The sequence below is a fragment of the Peromyscus maniculatus genome, chromosome 10 (genome assembly GCF_049852395.1).
Source record: "Peromyscus maniculatus bairdii isolate BWxNUB_F1_BW_parent chromosome 10, HU_Pman_BW_mat_3.1, whole genome shotgun sequence".
Lineage (NCBI taxonomy): Eukaryota > Metazoa > Chordata > Mammalia > Rodentia > Cricetidae > Peromyscus > Peromyscus maniculatus.
The window spans coordinates 68,586,006-68,608,010 of NC_134861.1; the positions used below are offsets into that span (position 1 = coordinate 68,586,006).

The 22,005-nt window shown below is 46.2% G+C and overlaps 1 protein-coding gene across 2 annotated transcripts; it reads right to left on the bottom strand.

Moving 5' to 3' along the window:
* Positions 1–108: 108 nt before the first annotated feature.
* On the bottom strand, positions 109–18,855 carry Ociad2 (OCIA domain containing 2). 2 transcript variants are annotated; one of them, XM_006979698.4, is made up of 7 exons: positions 18,581–18,855; positions 15,691–15,816; positions 12,242–12,338; positions 9,640–9,693; positions 6,659–6,706; positions 5,107–5,224; positions 109–1,386 (listed from the first exon to the last, which is right to left on the bottom strand). In XM_006979698.4, exons 2-7 carry the CDS (start codon positions 15,754–15,756, stop codon positions 1,305–1,307), a joined length of 465 nt encoding a protein of 154 aa, XP_006979760.1. In that variant the 5' UTR covers positions 15,757–15,816; positions 18,581–18,855; the 3' UTR covers positions 109–1,304. The 2 variants fall into 2 exon arrangements, with proteins under 2 accessions (XP_006979760.1, XP_076402555.1); XM_076546440.1 differs by having other exon boundaries at positions 15,691–15,812; positions 18,581–18,646.
* Positions 18,856–22,005: the final 3,150 nt, after the last annotated feature.

Consider the following 22,005-nt stretch of genomic DNA (forward strand, 5'->3'; position numbering starts at 1 on the left):
AGCACAAGGACCTCTGTGCCTCCTACACTTGTCCAGCATTCACAAGGTCCTGGACTCAACTCCCAACACAACAACGAAAGAAGAAAACGCTAGCATACCGGCTCTGCCTTTTGATTTTCAGAAATAGAATTTTATTGACTGTCAAACAGGATATGTCATATAAAAATCAACTCTGTCAACCACTCCATTGCATTCAGTTAATGATCACACAAAAATAGACTTCCAAGTGTTGTTGACGCTTAAAATGAAATGGTTTCACATCAAATATTAACTCCGATGAAATTTCCCTTTCTACCTCCATGGTCCAGGCTTGCAGATATATTGAGCAAAAGCAGCCCCCCACCCCCACCCCATATTTAAATGGTGGTTTGTAGACAAAGCATTTTCCTGAGAAGCTGCAGAGACGCAAGGGTAGCTTTCACCCAGGGCTCAGCCAACCGGCCATAGAGCAAAAGGCTCCAAAAAGGAAGAACCGCACTTTCCAATAAGAGATTGTCTGGAGAAGTACAACCTGTGCCATCCATCGCATTGGCTGCCTCTGAGCTCCCGGAAGTCCCAAGAGTTTCTCATTTTTAGGATTAATTCAGTCCTCCGGTTCTCCTTCCAGTAAGCTGCTCCCTGGGAGAACAGGTTAGGAAGTTGTCTTTTTTTCTCTGAGGCCACAAATAATTGGTAAAAAGAAGCCGATGTTGAGTGCTGACCATGAGAATGTACCCATGAGCCCAACAGGTCACCTACAGATGATGGGCACTTTACAGCTCCGTGATTGTGATGAGCCACCGAGTCACGCTGAGCACACAAGCTGCTTTGTAAGGTGACCCTTTCACAGGAAATGTTTTCCATCGAGTTACAGATCTCAGCCCCTAGACTTGAGGATGGACTTCTAGTACTAAAACACAATCTTTCCTGGATTTCTAGTTCCAATACATGAATTTTCTTTGGGTCATGGCTTCCCATATATCATTAATTCCTCTTCCCTACCAGAGAACTTAAATCACTGGGAAAAAAAAAAAAGATTAAAAAGCAGAGTGAAAGAAATTCAAATTTCTCTCAGGAAGCTTTAAGCCATGTGGGATGTAAGCATTTCTTGCATAGTGTGCAGGACTCCCAACACGTTCTTAAAGAACAGAAGAACGGGCCATGCTGAAGTCAGTCGAGAGCCTTCCACCACAAGCATTTCCAAGGAACGCGAGAATTACAAGGTTTGTCTGTTTCAATAGAAGTATATTATCTTAAAGTACACTTGAAAGTTTAAAGGTGTACAAATTCAGAGGTTTAGAAATCAGTGAAAAGCACAGGCAGGTTTAGGAAGCAGATGGCTGTGACCCTTCCTTCTCGCTTAATCCACGCCTGGTTTTACACTCCTCACAGGTGAGCAGGCAGTGCCTAGAAGAGAGGCAGAAACAGGTGGTGACTCTTACTTTAACAGTGGGAATTCTTTGTGTGTGTCCGTGCCATAGGTATGTGTTTGCATGGGCATGTGCACATGGGCGTGGGGGTGTACCTGCTGTGTGGGTGCCCGTGGAAGCCAGAGGTCGACATTGGCTGTCATGGTCTCTCACTAAACGTAAAGCTTATTGATTAGGCTAGGCTGGATGCTCAGCCTTTAGGTGGGCCCTAGGATCCAAACTCAGGTCCTCATGATAGCACAAAGAGAACCTTCTGTGGCTGAGCCATCCCTCAGCTCCTCAAGCTCTCATCCTACCAGAGCAAGCGATGTGTAGAGACATTTTCGATTCTACAGTTCACTGGCTTCCTTTTTTTTTATTAAAAAAAAAAAAAAAAGGAATAATAGTTTGGTTTTTTTTTTTTGGTTTTTCGAGACAGGGTTTCTCTGTGTAGCTTTGTGCCTTTCCTGGAACTCACTTGTTAGTTCTGGCCTCGAACTCACAGAGATCCGCCTGCCTCTGCCTCCCCAGTGCTGGGATTAAAGGTGTGCGCCACCACCGCCCGGCAATAGTTGTTTCTTGGGTTACAATTAACTAAATTTCACTCAGTGATGATGTTTATGTTGAAACAGATGGTTGTATTTGTGCACAGAGTCACACACACACAAGCTAAATAAACATCATGACTCTTTGACCTTGAATCACTGAAGTAATTTCTACCACAACAAAAAATAAATCGTAAAATGTTTCAGGTGTGATGGTGTACTCCTGTAGTCCCAGAGCTCAGGAGCTAAGCTGAGTGGAGGGAGGCCAGGCTGGGCAGTATAGTAAGATTCTCGTCTAAAAAATAATAAAAGTACACACCACCTTCTCTTGGACTGCAACTTCGTTAGGAGCCTGCCATCCTTTTAGTTCACCAGAAAATCAAATGGTCTTGTGACTCAGTGCCTCTGAGAAGAGAGGGTAGTGGCCTTTCACACAGGGCTCAGCCACGGGTTACCTCGTTCCATAAGGCAGCCCACAGTGCTTTTGATGCCAGAAGCCGGCAGGCAATACAGATTGACAGAGTGTCAATCTGAAAGGGACCCCAGAGACCATTTAACCTCAACCACTTCCTCCTATGGACATGAACGATGTCTAGAGACTGTCTGGGAAATGCAGATTTCATCCTTGTTCCAGAACCCGATCCTGGGTTCACAGCAAGAGAGAGTCCCACAATGGAAAAGGGAAGGAGAAGAGTCAACACAATGCGCGCTTTGCTGACAATGCCTTTCTCTGTTTTCCCTGTACACACCAGAATCCTGGGCCAGCTACTCTGTAAGTTGACCCCAAAACACAGCTTTGCAAGGATGGAGTGGCACTGGAGTTGTCCGTAAACACAGAGTCAATGCCTCTCTGTTGGCCTTGTACCCACCAAGGGAAATGTCAGGGTTTGGAAACAAATGGGACACTGAAGTCTTGTCTACCTACAGCCACCTGTGGTGATGTATTGTGTACCCTAACAAATTGGCCTGAGAGATCAGAGAGACAAAGAAACAAGCCACCTCTTACCTCTAGGACTCCTCAGCCTGAAACGCTTTCCTCAGCCGAAAGACTTTAGTTCCTGTCTCCTCACGCCTTATATACCTTTCTCTGCCCACCCACACCATTTCCTGTCTTCCTAGTGCTGGGATTAAAGGCGTGTGACTCCCAAGTATTGGGATTAAAGGTGTGTGTCATCACTGCCTGGCTCTGTTTCTCTCCTGGACTGAGTCAATCTCATGTAGTCCAGGATGGCTTTGAACTCATAGAGATCCAGATGGATCTCTGCCTCTCGAGTGCTAGGATTAAAGATGTGTGCTACCACTGCCTGGCTTCTATGTTTAATCTAGTGACTTGTTCTGTTCTCTGATCTTCAAGCAAATTTTATTAGGGTACACAACATATCACCTCAGCCACCAATGTCTTCTGAGAATCTCTGCACAGTTCTCAACTGCATGTGACTTACAGGATAGGGACGATGGCTAGTCTATCCACTTCTACCAGACCAGGGACTGCAGCATTCTAAAGTCACACAGCCAGGACAACTTGACCTTGACATCTAACCCAATATTGCTTTTGCTGCTGCCCCTCAAGCAGAACACACTGTGACCGGCCCGGTGGAGTGCTTCCTAGCATCCCCAAGGCTCCATGTTCAACCCCAGCACCACACACACACACACACACACACACACACACACACACACACACACACGATAGGCTTTACAGTGCTGGTGTTGGACAGGCTCACACAACAGGCGTTCCCAGGGGGCAGGATACAAAGTTCAAGGTCATCCTTGGACTGCAGGGCAAGTTTGAAACTAGCCTGGACTACATGAGATGCTCTCTAAAAGAAAACAAGAAAAGAAATCAGCTGTGACAAGTGAGGGGTCTTTAGAGGAATGTGTCCCCAACTAGTTCTGTGGCACAACAGTAGAAACAGTGTCATGAATAAGCATTTTCCTTCCCCAAAACACCTTGGGGAAGTTGTCCTGGTCATCATTTTGGACAGATGAGAAACCTGAAGATTTGAGTTTAAGAAAAGTGTGGTAGAACCTGGCTCTTAGCCCAAGTCCCCTGGGAGCACAGGGCACACTGTAAACTCTAACCCTACTACTTATGTCCCCGGGGAGAATAACTATAGCTATCAGGATACATTGTGTGTGTGTGTGTGTGTGTGTGTGTATGTATGTATGTTTGCATGCATGTATGTGTGTGTGCATTTGTGTGTATGTGTGTGTGCGTGTGTATGTGAATGTGTGTGTACGTGTGTGTGTTTATGTGTGTGTATGTTTGTGTGTGTGTATGTGTGTGCGTGTGTATATGTGTGTGTATGTGAATGTGTGTGTGTGAATGTGTGTGTGCATGTGTGTGTATGTTTGCGTGTATGTGTGTATGTGTGTGTATATGTGTGTATGTGAATGTGTGCAAGTGTGTGTGAATGTGTGTGTATATGTATGTACGTGTGTATATGTGTGTGCACGTGTATGTTTGCGTGTGTGTATATGTATGTGTGTGATGTGTGTGTGATATTAAGGGCTCTGAGAAGCTCCGCAGTGAGGAAGAAGGTTTAAATGTTCAGCCACTGTGCTACGACAGAAGATACATCTACTCACCAAGGAATTCCTCAGAGATTTATACAAGGCCCAGAATGTAGTAGGTGCTCATTAAATCTCACACATTAAGTAAATAAAATAGGTGATTAAGTTAGGTAATAAATAAATAAATATTAAAATTGAACAGTAATAAATCAAAGCTTGAGGGTTAAAGAGTTTTTTCTCAAGCAAAAAAATTGTTAATGTGCTTAATATTACAGAGAGTAATCTTTCACTTTGCTTCTTGTTTGTTTTATGTTTTCTTTTTTTTTTTGAGACAGGGTTTCTCTGTGTAGTTTTGGTGCCTGTGCTGGATCTCGCTCTGTAGACCAGGCTGGCCTCTAACTCACAGAGATCCACCTGCCTCTAAAGGCGTGCACCACCACCACCCGGCCTGTTTTTTGTTTTCTTGAGACAGGGTCTCACTATATAGCTCTGGCTGTCCTGGAATTCACTATATAGACTGACCAAGCTGCTTGGCCTCAAACTCAGAGATCCTCCTGCCTCTGCCTCCCAAGTGTTGGGATTAAAGGCGTTGCCACTACACCTGGCTACTCCATTTCTTATAATTATCTTCATTACAATCCCCCCACCAGACGACAAACCTGTTATGCTCGGGACCGAAACCAGCGCCCCGGAGCTGATCCTCGAAGGAGTGGAATTTACTCTGGCACACTCTGATATAGGAAGCCTTCCCCAGGCCAAATCCCAGGAGACCAGCCACTGTAAAAGCAGGTTAGGAGACACAGACAGTTCATAGAAAAGCTCAGAGTTCTGTCCATTAACCATTGCCTCCACCTTCCTAACACGGCTCAGTCACTTCTCCAGTAAAACAAGCCTCTGCTAAGGACAGGTGTGGTCTCTGCTTTGAGCTGACATGAGGAGGCCCAGGGCAGAGCACACACTGGGGCTGTGCCTGCGTGGGCATCCAGAGCGCGACCCCACTGTCAAACCAACAGCTGAGGCTGCCAGGCGAGGGAGGGTGGGTCTGGGTCAGGTAATAATAGCTCTGTGTCACGGGGTGGTGAAGCCTCGTGGCATTGCTGGTTTTTTTTTTTCCTCTCTTGCCTCTGGAAAGTAAGTCATAGAGAGGAGAAACCTCCTGTAGGAGAAATCTTCAACCTGTTCCCCTAGCTGGAAGTGAGACTCAATTTGTAAACTGGATTATTCTTCTAACATAAACCATCTATGTGTACCAAGGAGAAGAAACCTAGACATTTCAGTAAATTACTCACTTTTTTTTTTGGGGGGGGGAGGTTGAGACAGGGTTTCTCCGTGTAGCTTTGAGCCTTTCCTGGAACTCACTTTGTAGCCCAGGCTGGCCTCGAACTCACAGAGATCCGCCTGGCTCTGCCTCCCGAGTGCTGGGATTAAAGGCATGCGCCACCACTGCCCGGCAAATTACTCACTTTTTAATGTGTACTCTAGATAACATTTTTTAAAGACTGATTAAGCGAAGAGAACAAACGTAACTCCCTAATGAACCTGCCACTCAAAGGCTTTGCTGTTGACAATCTTATTGCCATTGGTTCCACACCCACAGGTTCTACAGCTGTGTGTTTAACCAACAACAGACTAAAAAAAATTAAAAAAAAAAAATCTGCATCTATTCCAAACATGTACCGGCCTTTTGTGCATCATTCCCAAGCATGTCATGCATCAACCACACACATAGTGTTTGCATTGTATTGTGTGTTACAGGGACCTGGAGAGTGTCTTTAAAGTAGATAGAAGGATGTGCACCATCAGATGTAAATGCCCATCACTTTAAGAGAGACTTAGACCCCTGCAGAAATGGGTACCTGTGGGTCCTGGAGCCTATCTCTCAAGGATACTGAGAATACTGTATATATCTTGCTAGTCTTTGCTCACGCTTTAAAGATGACACTGGCCCAAGTCCCTGCTGTTAACCTGCAGATCAGAAAGTGCTGGGGTGAACCAGGAGACTGCAGGCCAGCGGTGGAGAATGGAGAGTGCTTTGTTAGAGTCAGTCCAGGCAACAGGCGGAAGCTGACACTCATATCCTCAGTTCTTATAAACTTTGTCCAAATCAATCAGCTTTTTCAGTTTGTTTTAATGCTGGGAAATGAACTCGGGGCCTTGGTGCTTCAAACCACCTAGCTACCTCCCCAGCCCAAATCTGTTTTTATGACTTACGTGCAACTTTAGGTAATGATCCAAATCTTGGATTAGCAGCTAAATAACCTGAAGAGTAATATAGAAATGTATTATTTCATCTAATAATTTATTTAAATTTGTAAGGAAAACATCCAAGCTTAAGCTATAACATCTCTAAGGTGTGCATGTTACTAATCTGAAGAAATGATTTTAGAAGAGTTACAATTCAACCTGTAGTTGAAGTTAACCCTCTGAAGCCATCTCAGGCAAATGGTAAATATTGGCTTTAACATGTAGTCAACAATATGGAATCCACAATTAAAGGCCAATTGAAATGGATTCAAAGAGACTAGTCACCATGCTCTACTTTAAAGAGTTAACTCAACAGAGTAAGTTCAACTCGGAGGTTCACAGTATATAAATCAACTCTTTATCTATCTATCTATCCATCTATCTATCTATCTACCTATTTATTTATTTATCTATTTATTTATGGCAGTGTCTCCATTAGCCCTGACTATCCTAGAACTTGCTATGTAGACCAGGCTGATGATCTACACACCTCTGCTGCTCCCAAGTACTGGAATTGAAGACAGGTGTCAAGCCCATCATAATTTTTAAATGAAAACATTATAGCTTGTGCTAGGCACTAGGCAGATTAGCCGGCTTCTAAATAAGTCCATACCATAAACCTTGGCAAACTTTGGATATATTATATTACAGAAAGGAATGAATAGTATAGAGAAGGATTAAGTTGCCTAGTCAGATGATTTTAAAGTAGGGAGGTGGTCCTGAATGGGCCAGGTGGATTAAGCATAATCACAATGACCTCTGGTCGGCATTGAGGAGATCAGAGGTGGAAAAGCTTGGCTCAACACAGCTGGCTTTGGAGACATAGCAGGATGCCACCAGCCAAGGAGCATAGGTAGCCTCTAGAAGCTGAAGGGGGGGGCGTTGGGGACACGCAAGATGAACTTCCAGGAGAAACACAACTGTACCCCATCTTGAGTTTAATCTAATGAGACCCATTCTTCTTTTTAAAAAATATTTATTTATGTATATCAGTGCTCCATCTACCTATACACCTGAATGTCAAAAGAGGAGATCAGATCCCATTATAGATAGTTGTGAGTCACCGTGTGGGTGCTGGGAATTGAACTCAGGTCCTAAAGAAGAGCAGCCAGTCCTCTTAATCACTGAGCCACCTCTTGAGCCCCAAGTGAGAACCCTTCTGACTGTGGCCTCTGGATAATAAATGTATGCTATCTTAAGCTACTGTGCTCACAGTGATTTATTTTAGCAGCTGTAGGAAACTAACATACAACCCTGAATAACACAGACGCAAGAGGTTGGATAGATTGGGGGGTAAGTGGATATTTATAAGGCCTCATTCCATAGATTCTGGCCATATTTCTGCATCAAAAATAATTGAGCAAAAATTGGTGAATTCATTTCTACAAAAAGACTGTCTTCAAGTTATAAAAATGAAATCATATTTCATATAAGACCTTTATGGATAACAGGAACCAAAGGGGAATTTTCTTAGACATGTGACATGCTGATCTTCAAGAAAAAAAAAAGAAAAGAAAAAGAAACAGGATATTTTCCCCTCATGTTTAGAGACGTTGATTTTTTTCTTCCTTTTTTACTTTTATCAATGACATCTATCTTTACTAAAGTTTTTTTTTTTTTCCTAGACATTTTAAAAATCATGGCAATTAGCAGCATTCCATAAGATGGCCTTACAGAGGGTCAGGTCCATTGGGAGACACAGGAACTTCTCTAAGAGACAGGCACTGTTGGAGTCCCTATGTCTGCCATAAGAGATGGCCACCAGCTCAGGGGCTTAAGTGATGTGAATTTATTATCTTACAGGTCTTGAGGTCAAAGGTCCAAACTCAGTATAGGGACAAGCCAAGGTGGTAACTGCAGTTCTCAATGGGCTGCCTTCTTTTCTGAAAACCCGAGCCCCCAACACACTCCTTAGCTCACTGTTGTGGTTTGTGTGATGTGACCCCCACAGGCTCATGTGTTTGAACACATGGTCCCCGGAGGGGGGTGCTGTTTGGGTTGTAGAAACTTCAGGAGTGGAGCCTCATGGAAGGAAACAGTCTCCGGAGATGGCTGTTGAGGTTTCATAGCCTGACCAGACTTCCTTCCCACTTTCTGCTTCCCGATAACAGTCACAATGTGACCAGGTGCCTCACTGTCCTGCTACCAATGAGCCACAATAAGTCCCTCCTTCCTTAAGCTGCTTTTGTAGTCATGGCAACAGGGACACTAGCCACTACATTCATGGCCCTTCCCTTGGTATTCAAAGCCAGTCATGCTGAGTCCAAACCTGTTGTCTCTCTAGTTATGCCTCGAGGTCCCCTGCTCCACTTACAGTCCCTCTTCAGATGAAAAACAAATCAATGACAATCTATTTTAAAGTCAGCTAACAACCTTAATGGCATCTGTAACTCGAATTTCCCTTTATCAAGTAGTCAAATACGTTCAGTCTTTCCAAAGGTGAGGAATTCTTTTGCAGAGAGAGAAGCTTTAGCTCATTGTGGAATAATCTCCCTGTGAAGACTTGTCTTTGCCAAGGTGCCTTCTGATTGGTTTAGTAAAGAGCTAAGTGACCAATAGCTAGGCAGGAGGTATAGATGGAACTTCCAGGCACAGAGAGGACTCTGGGAAAAAGAGAGGCGGAGAAGCCAGCCAGGCACAGAACAAGTCAGACACACAGAATGGGAGAGAGGTAAAAGCCATGTGGTCCAACATAGATTAATATAAATGAGTTAATTTAGGTTATAAGAGCTAGTGGGACAAGCCTAAGCTATAGGCCGAGCTTTCATAGTTAATAAGAAGCGGGAGCTGGCTGGTGGGACAGAAAAAGACTCATTGCATTAGCTAAAAACAACCAAATGCCCACATGAAACAAAAATCTTCAACCAATAAAATAAATGTCCCAGGGTTGCAGGAAAGGCCACAGAAACTGGGCTCCCTGAAGTTAAAGGGTAAATACCCACTCTTACCTTGGTGGACAAGTCCCTGGGTGACAAGCATGCTTATAAGAGAAAAAGGCAGAGCTGTAAAACAAACAAACAAATCCCCTCAATATTAGCATCTTAACACATGGTCCCTGGGGCAGGTGAGATTGCTCAGCGGGTACAAACACATCTCCTCCGAGCACGGTGACCTGAGCCTGATCCCCAGGACACGCGTGATGGGAAGAGCGAATCAGTTCCTGTAAGCAGTCCTCTAACTCTAAACTGTAAGACATGCCCATGCATGCATGCACATCTTCACCAGACACAATTTGAAAAGACGAACAGCTCAGCCTCTCACCTAGAAATCAGGGATAGTTATTCTAAGATTTTTTTTTCTTGCCTAACTTGGCAGTGAGTTTTATTCACTTTTTTTTTTTCCCTCCCAGACAGCCCTGTAGCCCTGGCTGTCCTGGAACTCGATCTGTAGCCCAGGCTGGCCTTGAACTCACAGAGATCCACCTGCCTCTGCCTCCCAAGTGCTGGGATTAAAGGTGTGCGTCACCATACTCAGCATTATTCACTTTGTATATCACTAGTTAACAAATATTTTGTTAAGACTACATGGAGAATTTTTTTAAGGTTTTATCCCAATTGCTCAGCCTGGTGCACAGCGTTAATCTGAACTGACACCTCACATTCAACTCGATCTCTGACATCCGTGTTTACGGAGCACTTTATATACACATGACTCCAATGGCTACATCCAACAGGGGTCTCTTAGTGTGTGTTCACTTAGCTGTAAATGTGGGAGTTACTTTTACATATATATGTAAAATATATGTGTGAAAATACATATGTTATATATAATATATATTATATATATGTATATATATACACACACACACACTCTTTTTTGGTTTTTCAAGACAGCATTTCTCTGTGTAGCCTGGCTGTCCTGGAACTCATTTTCGTAGACCAGGCCAGCCTCGAGCTCAGAGGTCTGCCTGCCTCTGCCTCCTGAGTGCTGGAATTAAAGACATGCTCCATCACTGCCCAGCTATATTTTGATGTTTTTAATCCTACATAAGTTTTGAAAAGCAATACCATGAACTTCTGTAGAGCCTTCTTTTAGATGCATTAATTATGTATCTCTGGATACATCCCTATATTTTGCTTGTATCTCTGTCATTATTTTTTCTGAGCCATTTGAAATTTGCAAACACCATCACTCTTTATAACTGAATATTTTAACAGGTAGCTTCTAAAATCAAGTTAATGTCCCCCAAACAACCACCAGACCACGAGCATAGTCAAAAAATTTCTGTTTGAATACTAAGACTCTAGAGGAATGATATTAACTAATGCACAATCTATATTCTAATCTCTCCAGCTACTCTAAGAATGTCCTTCATAGCTGCAGGTTTTTTTCCAATGTGGAAGATCAAGGATTATGCATTGTGTTGGATGTCCAATCTGTTTCAATCTAGGGGCAGGTTCCTGCTGTTTCTGTTTTCATTTCTGTCTTTCATAACATTTTTGTCCCTCCTTTGGATATGTGCCTAAAGAGGCACATTGAAGGTTAGAAACAGGATCCACTCCCGAAAAGCACATGCATCGTTTAGTTAAGGTTTTTAGTGTAGTCTGTAGAGTCTGGCATAAAGGTTTCCAGTTTCCTCAAAATGTGTCAGATGGCCTCTTCCAAAAGCAAGAGCCTTCCTAGCAACCGAGGCGAGACCAATATGGCAGGCTAACTGACATGTAGATCTACCAGGTCAGTTAAACTCCTGGCTCAGAGCTTATCAGAAACGACACGAGAGTCTAGAAAAACAATCAATAACCACAGTGATGCATGTTGGATACGTTATAAGTGGTTGATACAGACTCTGAATGTTTATGATGTCAAGAATACTGCAGTCTCAATTACGCCTCTGCCAATAATGTACACAGTACTGGGCTGGATGAATAGGTTCCATTATGCCACTCTCAAATGTCAAATTATGAACTTATTAAACCAAAAGGAATTTTAATACAGCCTGAATTCACAGCCTTGTCTTATGTAAGGCAACCCTAGGATGAGGAAGCAACTCAGGAGAAAATAATAATGTAGAGAGAAGGATTGATGGATGCCGCCAGCTCCAGTCCAATCAACAAACATTTCTGAGGTATTCCCTGTGTGTGAGGCTGTGGGCTGAAGGCCAGACGAGCCTGACACCACATCTGAGCTGAGACTCTGGTGGAATTTACTTAGCTCTGCTTTGTGGTGGCAAGACATGTTATATAATATTCCTGGCCTGTGTTCTCACTTCCCTGAAAGGAAGAGTCACGCATGCATCTGCTTTTACTGGCTGAGGTAGAGTGCTGAATAACTGCATATTATCTCTGCCTGAAGAGAACAGCATGGATTCAAACGGTAAACCTCCATAAAAACCATAGTTCTTTAGGGACTTAGGCAAATTTCCTGCTCAAAATTAATTGGTCAGCATGATTCTATCCTAATAGGACACGGCGGTATTCTATGGTTGCGACATTAATTATTAAATCATCAATTGTTAATTTACTTAGTAAATTTATTAAATTGAATCATTTATTTGTTATTAAATTGTTGGTTATTAAACTGTTAATTTTAAGAGCCAGAGGGTGTGAGTACCTCTCTTCCAGAAACTTTCCTCTTGACACTCTCGGATAATCTTGGCAATCTCTCCTCTGTGGATGTGCAGCTTTGATTTGGGGCAAAACAACAGGCTCTGTGGAGAAAGACAGTGTGGGTTAACAGAGCTCAGGCACCCGGGAGGCTGAGGCCGGAGGATCCTGAGCACAAGGATAGCCTAGGCTAAATAGTGAGGTCCTACCTCAAAGTAAACCAATAAACAAAAGCCAGGTAACAAAACATTGAGGCCAGCTAAGTCTCCAGTGTGTTCCCTCTGGAGGGAAATGGGATGGCGCCTGCTCCTGCCTGGTTGCCAGCTCCGACCCATGGCCACTAGTCACTGCTTTTTAATTGGCTTCGCCGCATTGACTTGGCCAAGGTGGAATTTCCACTTGAGAGAGGGCGGTTCAGTGATCAGGGTGTGCAGAACAGCTCTCCCAGGCTGAGTACCGCAAGCAACCAGGTCGGTGCTCTGCTGCAGGCTGCCCTGGCCTCACTGTAATCACAATGCTGTCATGCTCCTTTGCCTAGTGAAGCTCCAGCTCACCGTGGCATCCGTGGTAAAGGCAGATTTGTTGACTTTGTCACTGTCTTTGTTTTTCTTAAGACTCTTCTCTTGTGACCGTCAATGTGGGTGCTGGTCACCATTTCACGGCCCAGGCATCGCTTTCACACTTGGCAAACACACACAATCACAGGGCAGAAGGACCCTGTGGTGCCTATGCTTCTGTCATAGTGCAAGCTGGTAACCTCTGTCTTTCACGTCTCTGCACTGCCTCACAACACAGTGGAGGAATGCAGAGGTCAGTGTGACTCACAGAGATGAGCAGCCACGATCAGCAGCCACGGCCACGCACACAGTGGGACCGGCAACTGGTGGTACCGTCTATACTTCGGATCCTCAGGGCAAGCCCTCCTCCCCATTTCCAGGGTAAATGCAGATGGTCCCTGACTTAGTGGCTCATACTGTGTGTGTGTGTGTGTGTGTGTGTGTAAGTATGCATGCAGATGTGTGGAGGCCAGAGGTTGACAGTGTGTCTATCTCTTTCTGTGTTTTCTTTCTTTAGTTTTTGTTTGTTTTGTGTGTGTGTTGTTCTGTTTTGTTTTTAAAGACAACATCTCTCATTCAACCTGAGCCTCACTGATTCAGTTAGTCTGATTCGCAAGCAAGCCTCAGGGATGCTCTCTCTACCCCAGTCTCCCCAGCACTGGGATTACAGGTGTGCTGCACCTGGATATTGATTGCAGGTGTTGGAGATGTGAACTCGGGTCCTCATGCTATGCAGCAGGCATTTTACCAACTCCCCGAGCATCTTGCCATCTCCCCAACCCAGAGATTCAGATTGTTATTTTACTTTAGCATATTGTGCTTCATAGTTTTATGTCAACTTGACACACGCTAAAGCCATCTCAGAGGAGGGAACCTCAATTAAAAAAAATGCCTCCATAGCAGGGCGGTGGTGGCGTATGCCTTTAATCCCAGCACTCGAGGCAGGCGAATTTCTGGGAGTTCGAGGCCAGCCTGGTCTACAGAGCGAAATCTAGGACAGGTACCAAAACTACACAGAGAAACCTTGTCTTGAAACAAACAAACAAATAAAAAAAGCAAAAGAAAGCAGGCTGAACAAGCCATGTAAGCCAGTAAGTGGCATTCCTCCATGGCCTTTCATCAGCTCCTGCCCTGCTTGAGTTCCTGTCCTGACTTCCTTTGATGATGAACTGTGACGTGGAAGTGTAAAAAGAATAAACCCTTTCCTGCCTGACTTGCTTTGGGTCAGAAACCATAACTAATACACACGTTCTGAAAGTGATACACATTAAGTGGGAACTACATTTTGAAGCTGACACTTGTCCTGAGCTAACGATATGCAGCACTGGTATTTTCTCATGATGCTGGACAGCATGGCTTCAAGTTAGCAGTGAGATCACAAGGTCACATCCACAGCACTCTGCAGGGGACCATCATGCTAGGGATTCCCAGTAGCATTTTAAACCAGCAACGGTTTCAACTTATAGTGGGGTTGATTGAGACAACACTCCATTGTAAATCAAGCCATATCTGTATTTGTTTCTTGTCTTCCCTGTAGCCACGGCAGAAACAAAACCTCCAACATGTCCAGGGTGATACACACATACATTCAGACCTGACCACCATAGTTTCTGTGAATCCAGCACTCAAGATCAGAAAGAAGTGTCCAGATGGGGCTTGGGAGATCCTTTTCAGTCATGGCATGAATGTTTTACAGTTCTCTGTTTCACAGGGGCAGCTAAGGTGTCCAGACGCCTCTCCTTGTGACCTGCTGTCATCTGTTTGTCCGTCTCGCCTGTATTTTGTTGCTTAAACGTCCTCTCCTCCTGGAAACCGTGTCTAGCTTGCAAAGCTGACTCCAGAGAACACGGACTCCAGTAAGCCATCAGCCACTTGTTCTCCTTCTCATCCAGATGCTCCTGAACGGCGGCGACACCCGTTCTCCACAAGCTAGCATCTGAGCTCTCAATCTGACGGCTAATTAGCAATTATGGATCCTGCTATGCTAAAAGCAGCATGCAGCAGCATATGTTCAGAATAATAACCCTGGGAAACAAGAATGGGAAGATAAGGCGCTGTGTCATTCGGTGAGGGACAAACCACAGCCTCGGTACACCTGCTCAGTCACTGGTTATGGTGAGAGAGTAAAGCTGGATGCTGAACAGAAAAGGATAAAGAAAAGGGTTTGCAAACACAACCTTAACAGGATCTTCAGGAGAGCCTGAACACATTTTCCTCCTTATTCCATCTTCCCCGCATCCACCTGACCAAGGGCTGGGCTGAGAAAAGGTGTTCAAAGCTCAGGAGCTGTCTTGGTTGCTAAAGTACCCGCCACACAAACACGGGGAACAGAGTTTGGATTCCCAGAGCCACTTGAAAAGCTGGGTGAGGTCGCATGTGTCTGTAACTTCAGTACGGAAGAAACTGAGCCAGAGGCGTCCTTGTAACTTACTGGCTAGCTAGTCTGGCTGCATCAGTGAGCTCCTGGTCCACTGAGCGACCCTGTCTCAAAAACTGAAGTGAGTGCTAGTGAATTGGCTCAGAAGGTAAAGGCACGGGCTACTAAGCCTGATGACCTGAGTTCAGTCCATTGGATCCACGCAGTAAGAGGAGAGAAGTGACTCACGACTCCGGCAAGGTGTCCTCTGATCTCCACACACTTGCCACGGCATGCGCATGGGTGCGGCACTCATCATATAGAAATAAATATAAAAGATTGAAAAGTGGTGGATAGTGACCATGGAAGATGCTGAACATCAATCCCTGGTCTCCATGTACAGGAACCCCCATACATACCTGCACACCTGCACACACACACACACACACACACACACACACACACACACACACGTCAGTCAGATGATTAACCAAGGACAGTCTCGTGTGATAGTTTTCCTCAGAATCTCAAGCTCATGCATACCTGCTTGCTCAGTGGTGGCAAGTGGGGACTCTTCTCTTGGTTTCCATGAGTGGACACCGAGGCCATGATGACGTCGTCCTTACTCCGATGCCCGTTGAGTGCTCTGAATGCTCCTTGGCCTGCTGACTAAGGAAAGCAGAGGAGATTCACTGTACCAGGTCTGAACATGTATACACCAGGCTTCATCCCACCCCTCCTATCAATGGCACTAACTTAGAGAACTTTTTTTCCTTTGGTTATTGGTCTGCAGCCATCTGTAAACTCAGTTTTTAAGCAATTATTTGTTTTTTGGGGTGTGATGGGGGTGTGTTGTGTCACGTACACATGGAGGTCAGGGAACAAGTTGCAGGAGTCAGTTCTCTCATCATGGGGGTCCCGGGAATCAAACTTAAGTCGTCTAACTTGGTGGCAAGTGCCTTTACCCGTGGAGCCGTCTTATGAACCCTACACTCTCAATGTCCTTCTTTTAAAAAAAAAAAAGATTATTAATTTTTAATTATGTGAGGTGTATCAGTGTTAATGGAGGCCAGACGAGTCAAATCCCCCTGGAGCTGGGAGTTACATATGGGCAGCTATAAGCCACCTAAGGTAGGTGCTGGGAATTGAACTTGGGTCCTCCCTAAGAGCAGTATGTGCTCTCGCTTGCTGAGCTCTCTCTTCAGTCCCTACAATCTCAGTTTCTAACGACTCCCCAATACACACCTATGCACACCCCCATACACACACGCACACACATACATACTCACACACAGTGACAGGTCTGATTTACGAGTGGCATGAAATGCCACTCTGTGCACATGTTTTACTGCCTACAAATTATGTCTTTAAAACATCTCAAAGCATTATTAAAAGTTAATAACTATTCAAATGTTTGCTGAGTGTCTATGGCATGCCAAGTATGAGGCGACAAAGGCCAAGATAAATTCACTGTAGGAGAGACAGCACAGATTAAAAGGATGTCGGGTAAGCCAAGAACCATTCACTAGGAGAAGGTCCAAGAATAAGGGCAAGGTGCTAAGGCAGGGGAGGAATAAAGGTGTGTCCTGCCTGTCAGGTGTGCAGACCGCCCCCCGCCCCAGGACACTACAGTCCTGAGCTTTCAAGAGGATGGGGGAGGGGACTGTCCGGGAGCAGGACAGCACGTTTCGTCAGTGATGAAACTGTCTAGATAAGAAACCGAAGACTCGAACTGAGACCTCATTGGAAAGGGTGAAGATAAGAAATTTGGGTTTGAAAATATTGGATTTGAGTGCCTGAGTGTGTGTGTGTGTGTGTGTGTGTGTGTGTGTGTGTGCAAACCCTGGAATTGGCCAGTAAAGACTGAAATAGTTGAGCATCTGGGTCTGGAATTTCAGATTAGGGGAGGGCTGGAGAGATGAATTTGAAAACTGCCATCACCAGGAGGAATGGTGAAGCAGGGGACCTGGCCATGGTCATCTACAAAGAGTGCCGGGGAATGTGAACCATTGAACCCAAAGGAATATCGATGAGCTAAGAAGAAGACCGTAGGTCAAGAAAATGCCTGGGAGTGAAGGGGTGGTGCAACCACCGGGGAATTACTGAAGGAGCCATCAACGGTGACCACACAGCCTGGGGCTGGCAAGGATGGACACGCACCAGGTGGACCATGAGCCTCCTCTTCCCCACTAGCCCTGGGCCCCATTGGCTTCCCTACAAAGTGGAAATCGTGTTTGCTCCATTAGTGACTCCGTGGGCAAGAAATGGGAGCAAACATTTTGGGTGCCTAGTGTCAGGGAGGAACATGATCCCCTGCAGTGTTCGATACTGAAGGTGGGTATAATAACCTGACTATGCACCCTCCATGTAACCCCTCCCCTTGAGACAGGGTCTCACTATGTCACCGTAGTTGTCTTTATGTCGACTAGGCTGTCCTCAATCCCACAGAGATGTGCCTGTTTCTGCCACCTGAGTGCCGTGTTAAAGGTATCTGGAACAATGCCCCATGACACTCCAGTTTTAATTTTGACTTTCTTTGCGGGTCCTGGGCATTGAGGCAAGGAATAGAAAGTGTCTGGGCCTTGGCTTTGTCACCTGTTAGTCGAGCACAGCTATCGAGCTGTGGCGAGGATAGGGGTGAGGGATGAGGACACAGAACCAGGGCACACTGGTGGGTGTCTGAACAATAGAACAGCAGTTGTCAGAGTGGTCCCCGGAATCTGATTTTCTAGGAAATAAGATCCTAGGAAATCTTTGCCACCTACAGCCAAATTAGATTATTTTTGCACAGTCAGACCGGGGGACATCCTCCTTTGGGCATCTGGGCAAGCCTTCTGGGTGAAGCTACATAGAGAGAGAGAGAGAGAGAGAGAGAGAGAGAGAGAGAGAGAGAGAGAGAGAGAGAGAGAGAGAGAGAGAGAGAGAGAGAGAGATTTTGAGATCTGGACTAGGGGTGCAATGGCAGCCTGACCCAGCCTGGGTTGGGGGAGGGGAGGTTGACCCAGAATCAGCCAGCTAGATTCCAAGGCTAGGCCTATGCAGAGGCCGCCTGCAAAACTCCAAGCTTGCACCCCAGCTCGGGGTAGCAGGAATCGGAGGCACCTGGAGAGAAGCCTAGCGGGGAGGGATTGGAGATCAGACGCCTGCCGCGCTGCGGCGGAGCCTGGGAAGGGGTCTGCCCAGCCCACGTCCCCAGGACGCCCGGAAGGAAAGCCAGCAGAGAAAGACACTGCCCAGGGCCACCTCTGCCACGGTCACCTCTGTGGCCTCACCTGTGCGGGTGAGTGCTTCCGAGCGGAGCTGCCCCCTACACACACACACACACACACACACACACACACACACACACACTAGCGGCGGCGGTCTCCCCACGCCCCCGCTGCTCACGCCCACCGCCCCACCCCGGGCCCTAGGTCCCCTCTCTTCCCCTCACCTTTCTTCGTGATCTTCCCTTTCTTCCCTCCTTTCTCCGTCTTCCTGCTCCGCTCCGCCCCGCCCCTCTGCGTGTCACCAGCTCAAGTACAGCCCGCCCCCACTTGCAGGCTCCCTCGCGGTTGGTGACACCGGAAAGGAGGATCCAGCACTTTCTAGAAGCCCCCACTCCCCAGGCTCTTCGTGACTCCTGGGAGGTCTGCCTCGTTGTCTTTCACGTGACTGGGTCCTCCGGACAAAAACACGTTCCCGCCGTTCTCTGAATTCCCCCCCCCCGCCCCCGCCCCGCGGTGGGCTGTCTAAGCCTCCACCTCTCAGCAATGCTATTGACAGCCGGGTAGGGTCCCGACCCCGAGGGAGACTGCAGCCCACCTTGGTTCCTTAGCTTTCTCTTGCCAAGCTTTCCCCTCCCAAACGCTGACCTGTGAGGGGAAGGTGGTGTGTGTGTGTGTACACTACTATGTGTGATTATAAATGTGTGCCTACATGTGTGTGTAAGTGCATATGTGAGCGTGTTTGAGTATGTATAAGTGTATATGTATGTGTCTGTATGTGACTGAGTGTTAAGTGTACATGTGAGTGAGTTAGTACATGTGATGGTATATGAGAGTGTGAGTGTGTGTATGTGTGTGTGTGTGTGTGCGCGCACAAGAGTGTGTGCAAGCTGTGTCTGCAGAGACTGAATGATTGGTTCCCATTGCTGTACTGCGGAGAGACTGGAATGTTGGAGGGCCAGAGTCAATTACCTTATCTAGCTCTACCCCAACCCCCGCCCAGACCAGCCATTCCTTATCCACCTCTCGATCAAAACTAACATCATGTGTGCCCACTGCCCACAGAGTCAGGAGAGGGCATCAGATCCCCTGGAAGTGGAGTCACAGATGCTTGTGAGTTGCTATGTGGGTGCTGGGAACCTAACCCAGATTCTCTGAAAGAGCAGCGAGTGCTCTCAACCACTGAGCTATCTCTCCAGCCCTCATCCTGGCCTTTCCTACCTGCCTTTCCTGGCCTCCCGGCTTGGCTAAGGCAGACACTCTTCTGCTGGACAAAGCTGTTTCCTCTCACAGCACTTGTTACAGTTACTATCTACTGAAAACAAAAATCACCTGTACATCATCTCCACTTGCTTTTAGTTGACTTTAAAAAAAAAAACAAAACAAATCACCATTTTGGGAGAGTCACGAAGCTCAGCAATATGTACCTTGGCCTTCTGCATTGGATTTCTGCTCAACTCTACAGGCAGACGTGTTAATCATTTAGGGGTTGTTTCTCTGGAATTGGCATTACAAGATTGATTACATCCCCACCTCCCCCTCTTCCACCCTCTGGGACCGGAGATGGCTCAGTGGTTAAGAGCGCTGCACTTCCAGAAGACTGGAGTCAGGCTGGAAAGAGCCTGCAGCTTCACTCCAAGGGATATGACTCGCTCCTCTGGTCTCTGTGGGCACACATGCATACATATAAATAAACTTTTTTAAAGATACTGCAGTCTTCGGTGACTCTCCTTCCCCAGTAGACAGGGGCAGACTGCGGCCCAGCCGCTCAGAACCCAGTGGCTTCTCTCTCCCTGGGTGTTTCAGTTTCTCTTGACCCAGTTTTACTCTCAAATTAAAGGGGATATAGCCTGCTAATTTTATATTCTGTACCAGAAGTCAGAAATAAACCTCTGTGGTTCTGTGGTCTTGAAGGTTGAGCTTTCTAATTGCTCTTGTGATGCAGCTGAGCTACCTCCTCACACCTCACCCAAACCCTAAGTGCCATTTACCCTCCACCATCTTGGTGCAGTGAGTGGTGTGTGTGTGTGTGTGTGTGTGTGTGTGTGTGTGTGTGTGTGTGTGTGTGTGCCTCATTTACATCTCCACTTCCCACCAGAATGTCCCAGTAAATTGCTTTAAATAGCTAGACATTACCCTATGCAATGCATGCAGTGTGAGTTCCTTAAATAATACTTGGTGGTTACTCTGGTGCATCCATGTGCAAGCATGTTCAGAGTCACCAGACATGGGCCAGTTCTCCAGAGGAGTCACCTTTAATGAAGAATTGGAATCAAGCAGCACAGACTTGGCCCTGCGAGCCTGGCAGAAGGAGTGCAGCCGCCTGTGTTGGATTTGACTTCAGCACCATGCAGGGCCTGAGGATCATGGCTACAAAGCTGATTCTTGGTGGTTGGTTTAGAATGTGCCAAGTTATTCATGGTGGGCTCCAGTGTGGTCCTGTGTTGTTCCCAGGCAACATCCAGATTCAACATCCAGCCGGTATGATTCAGCCTTTAGGCCCTCTGAGGGAGGGACTGCATGATTTCTTCTTTTTCCTCATCCTGAACCAGTCTTGACCCTCTGCTTTCCTTTCACTTAAGACTCAGCCCTGAGGTCACTTCTTGGAAAACCTACCATTAACTCAAGTTTAATTTAAGATACATAGTGATGTCATCATGCCCAACATTCCTAACCACCAGCTTTTACAATATCCTGTTCTGGATGACCTCACTGGTGCCTAGAGTTCTTCCATCATCAATCCTTTCCTCCTAAGCCCTCCTCCCCAACCTAAGCATTCTGCAGTGGATGCCTGCCAGTCCCTCCTTCCTGCATGCACATGTATGTCATTTCTAGTAAATGTAACACTCGTCTGTAGTCGGAAGGATTCTCCAGTCCCGCCTGGCCCTGCAGCTGCTTATAAAAAATAATCACTCAGAGGCTTAATATTATTTTACAAACTGTATGTTCTATGGTGGGCCTCTTGCTAGCTAGCTCCTATATCTTAAATTAACCTACTTCTATTAATCTATGTTTCACTACGTGTTCCGTGGCTTACCGGTCTGCTGGCCTGTTGTTCCTTAGGCGGCGGGCTGGCATCTCTCTCTCTAGATTCTGCCTTTCTCTTTCCTGTCATCTCCTTGGATTCCCTCCTGCCTCTAAGCTGCCTTGCCATAGGCCAAAGCAGCTCATTTATTAACCAATGGGAACAACAGATATTCACAGCGTATAGAAAGACAGCCCCCAGGACTCATTGAATTTCAAACATCACGTGCCAGATACTTGGATTCTTCTCTCCTGTGTTGCTGTAAAGAAAAAGAGCCAGGGGTGGTGGTGCGCATCTCTAATCCCAGCACTCGGGAGGCAGAGGCAGGCGGATCTCTGTGAGTTCGAGGCCAGCCTGATCTACAGAGCGAGTTCCAGGACGGCCAGGGCTACACAGTAGGGAGATCCTGTCTCAGAGAGAGGGGGTGGGGGTGGGATGTCGAGATCATGGTTTTGGAGGCTGGGAACTTGAGCCAGGGCCGCTCTACTGCTCTAGTCTCTCTTAAGGATTTAGGGTGCATCATGATGGTGAGTCACAAAGCCAGAGATGATCTCGGGAGCTAGACTTGGTATCTTGTAATAACTCCCTCATGGAAACTATGAAAACAGCCTTAATGCTGTTCCAAGA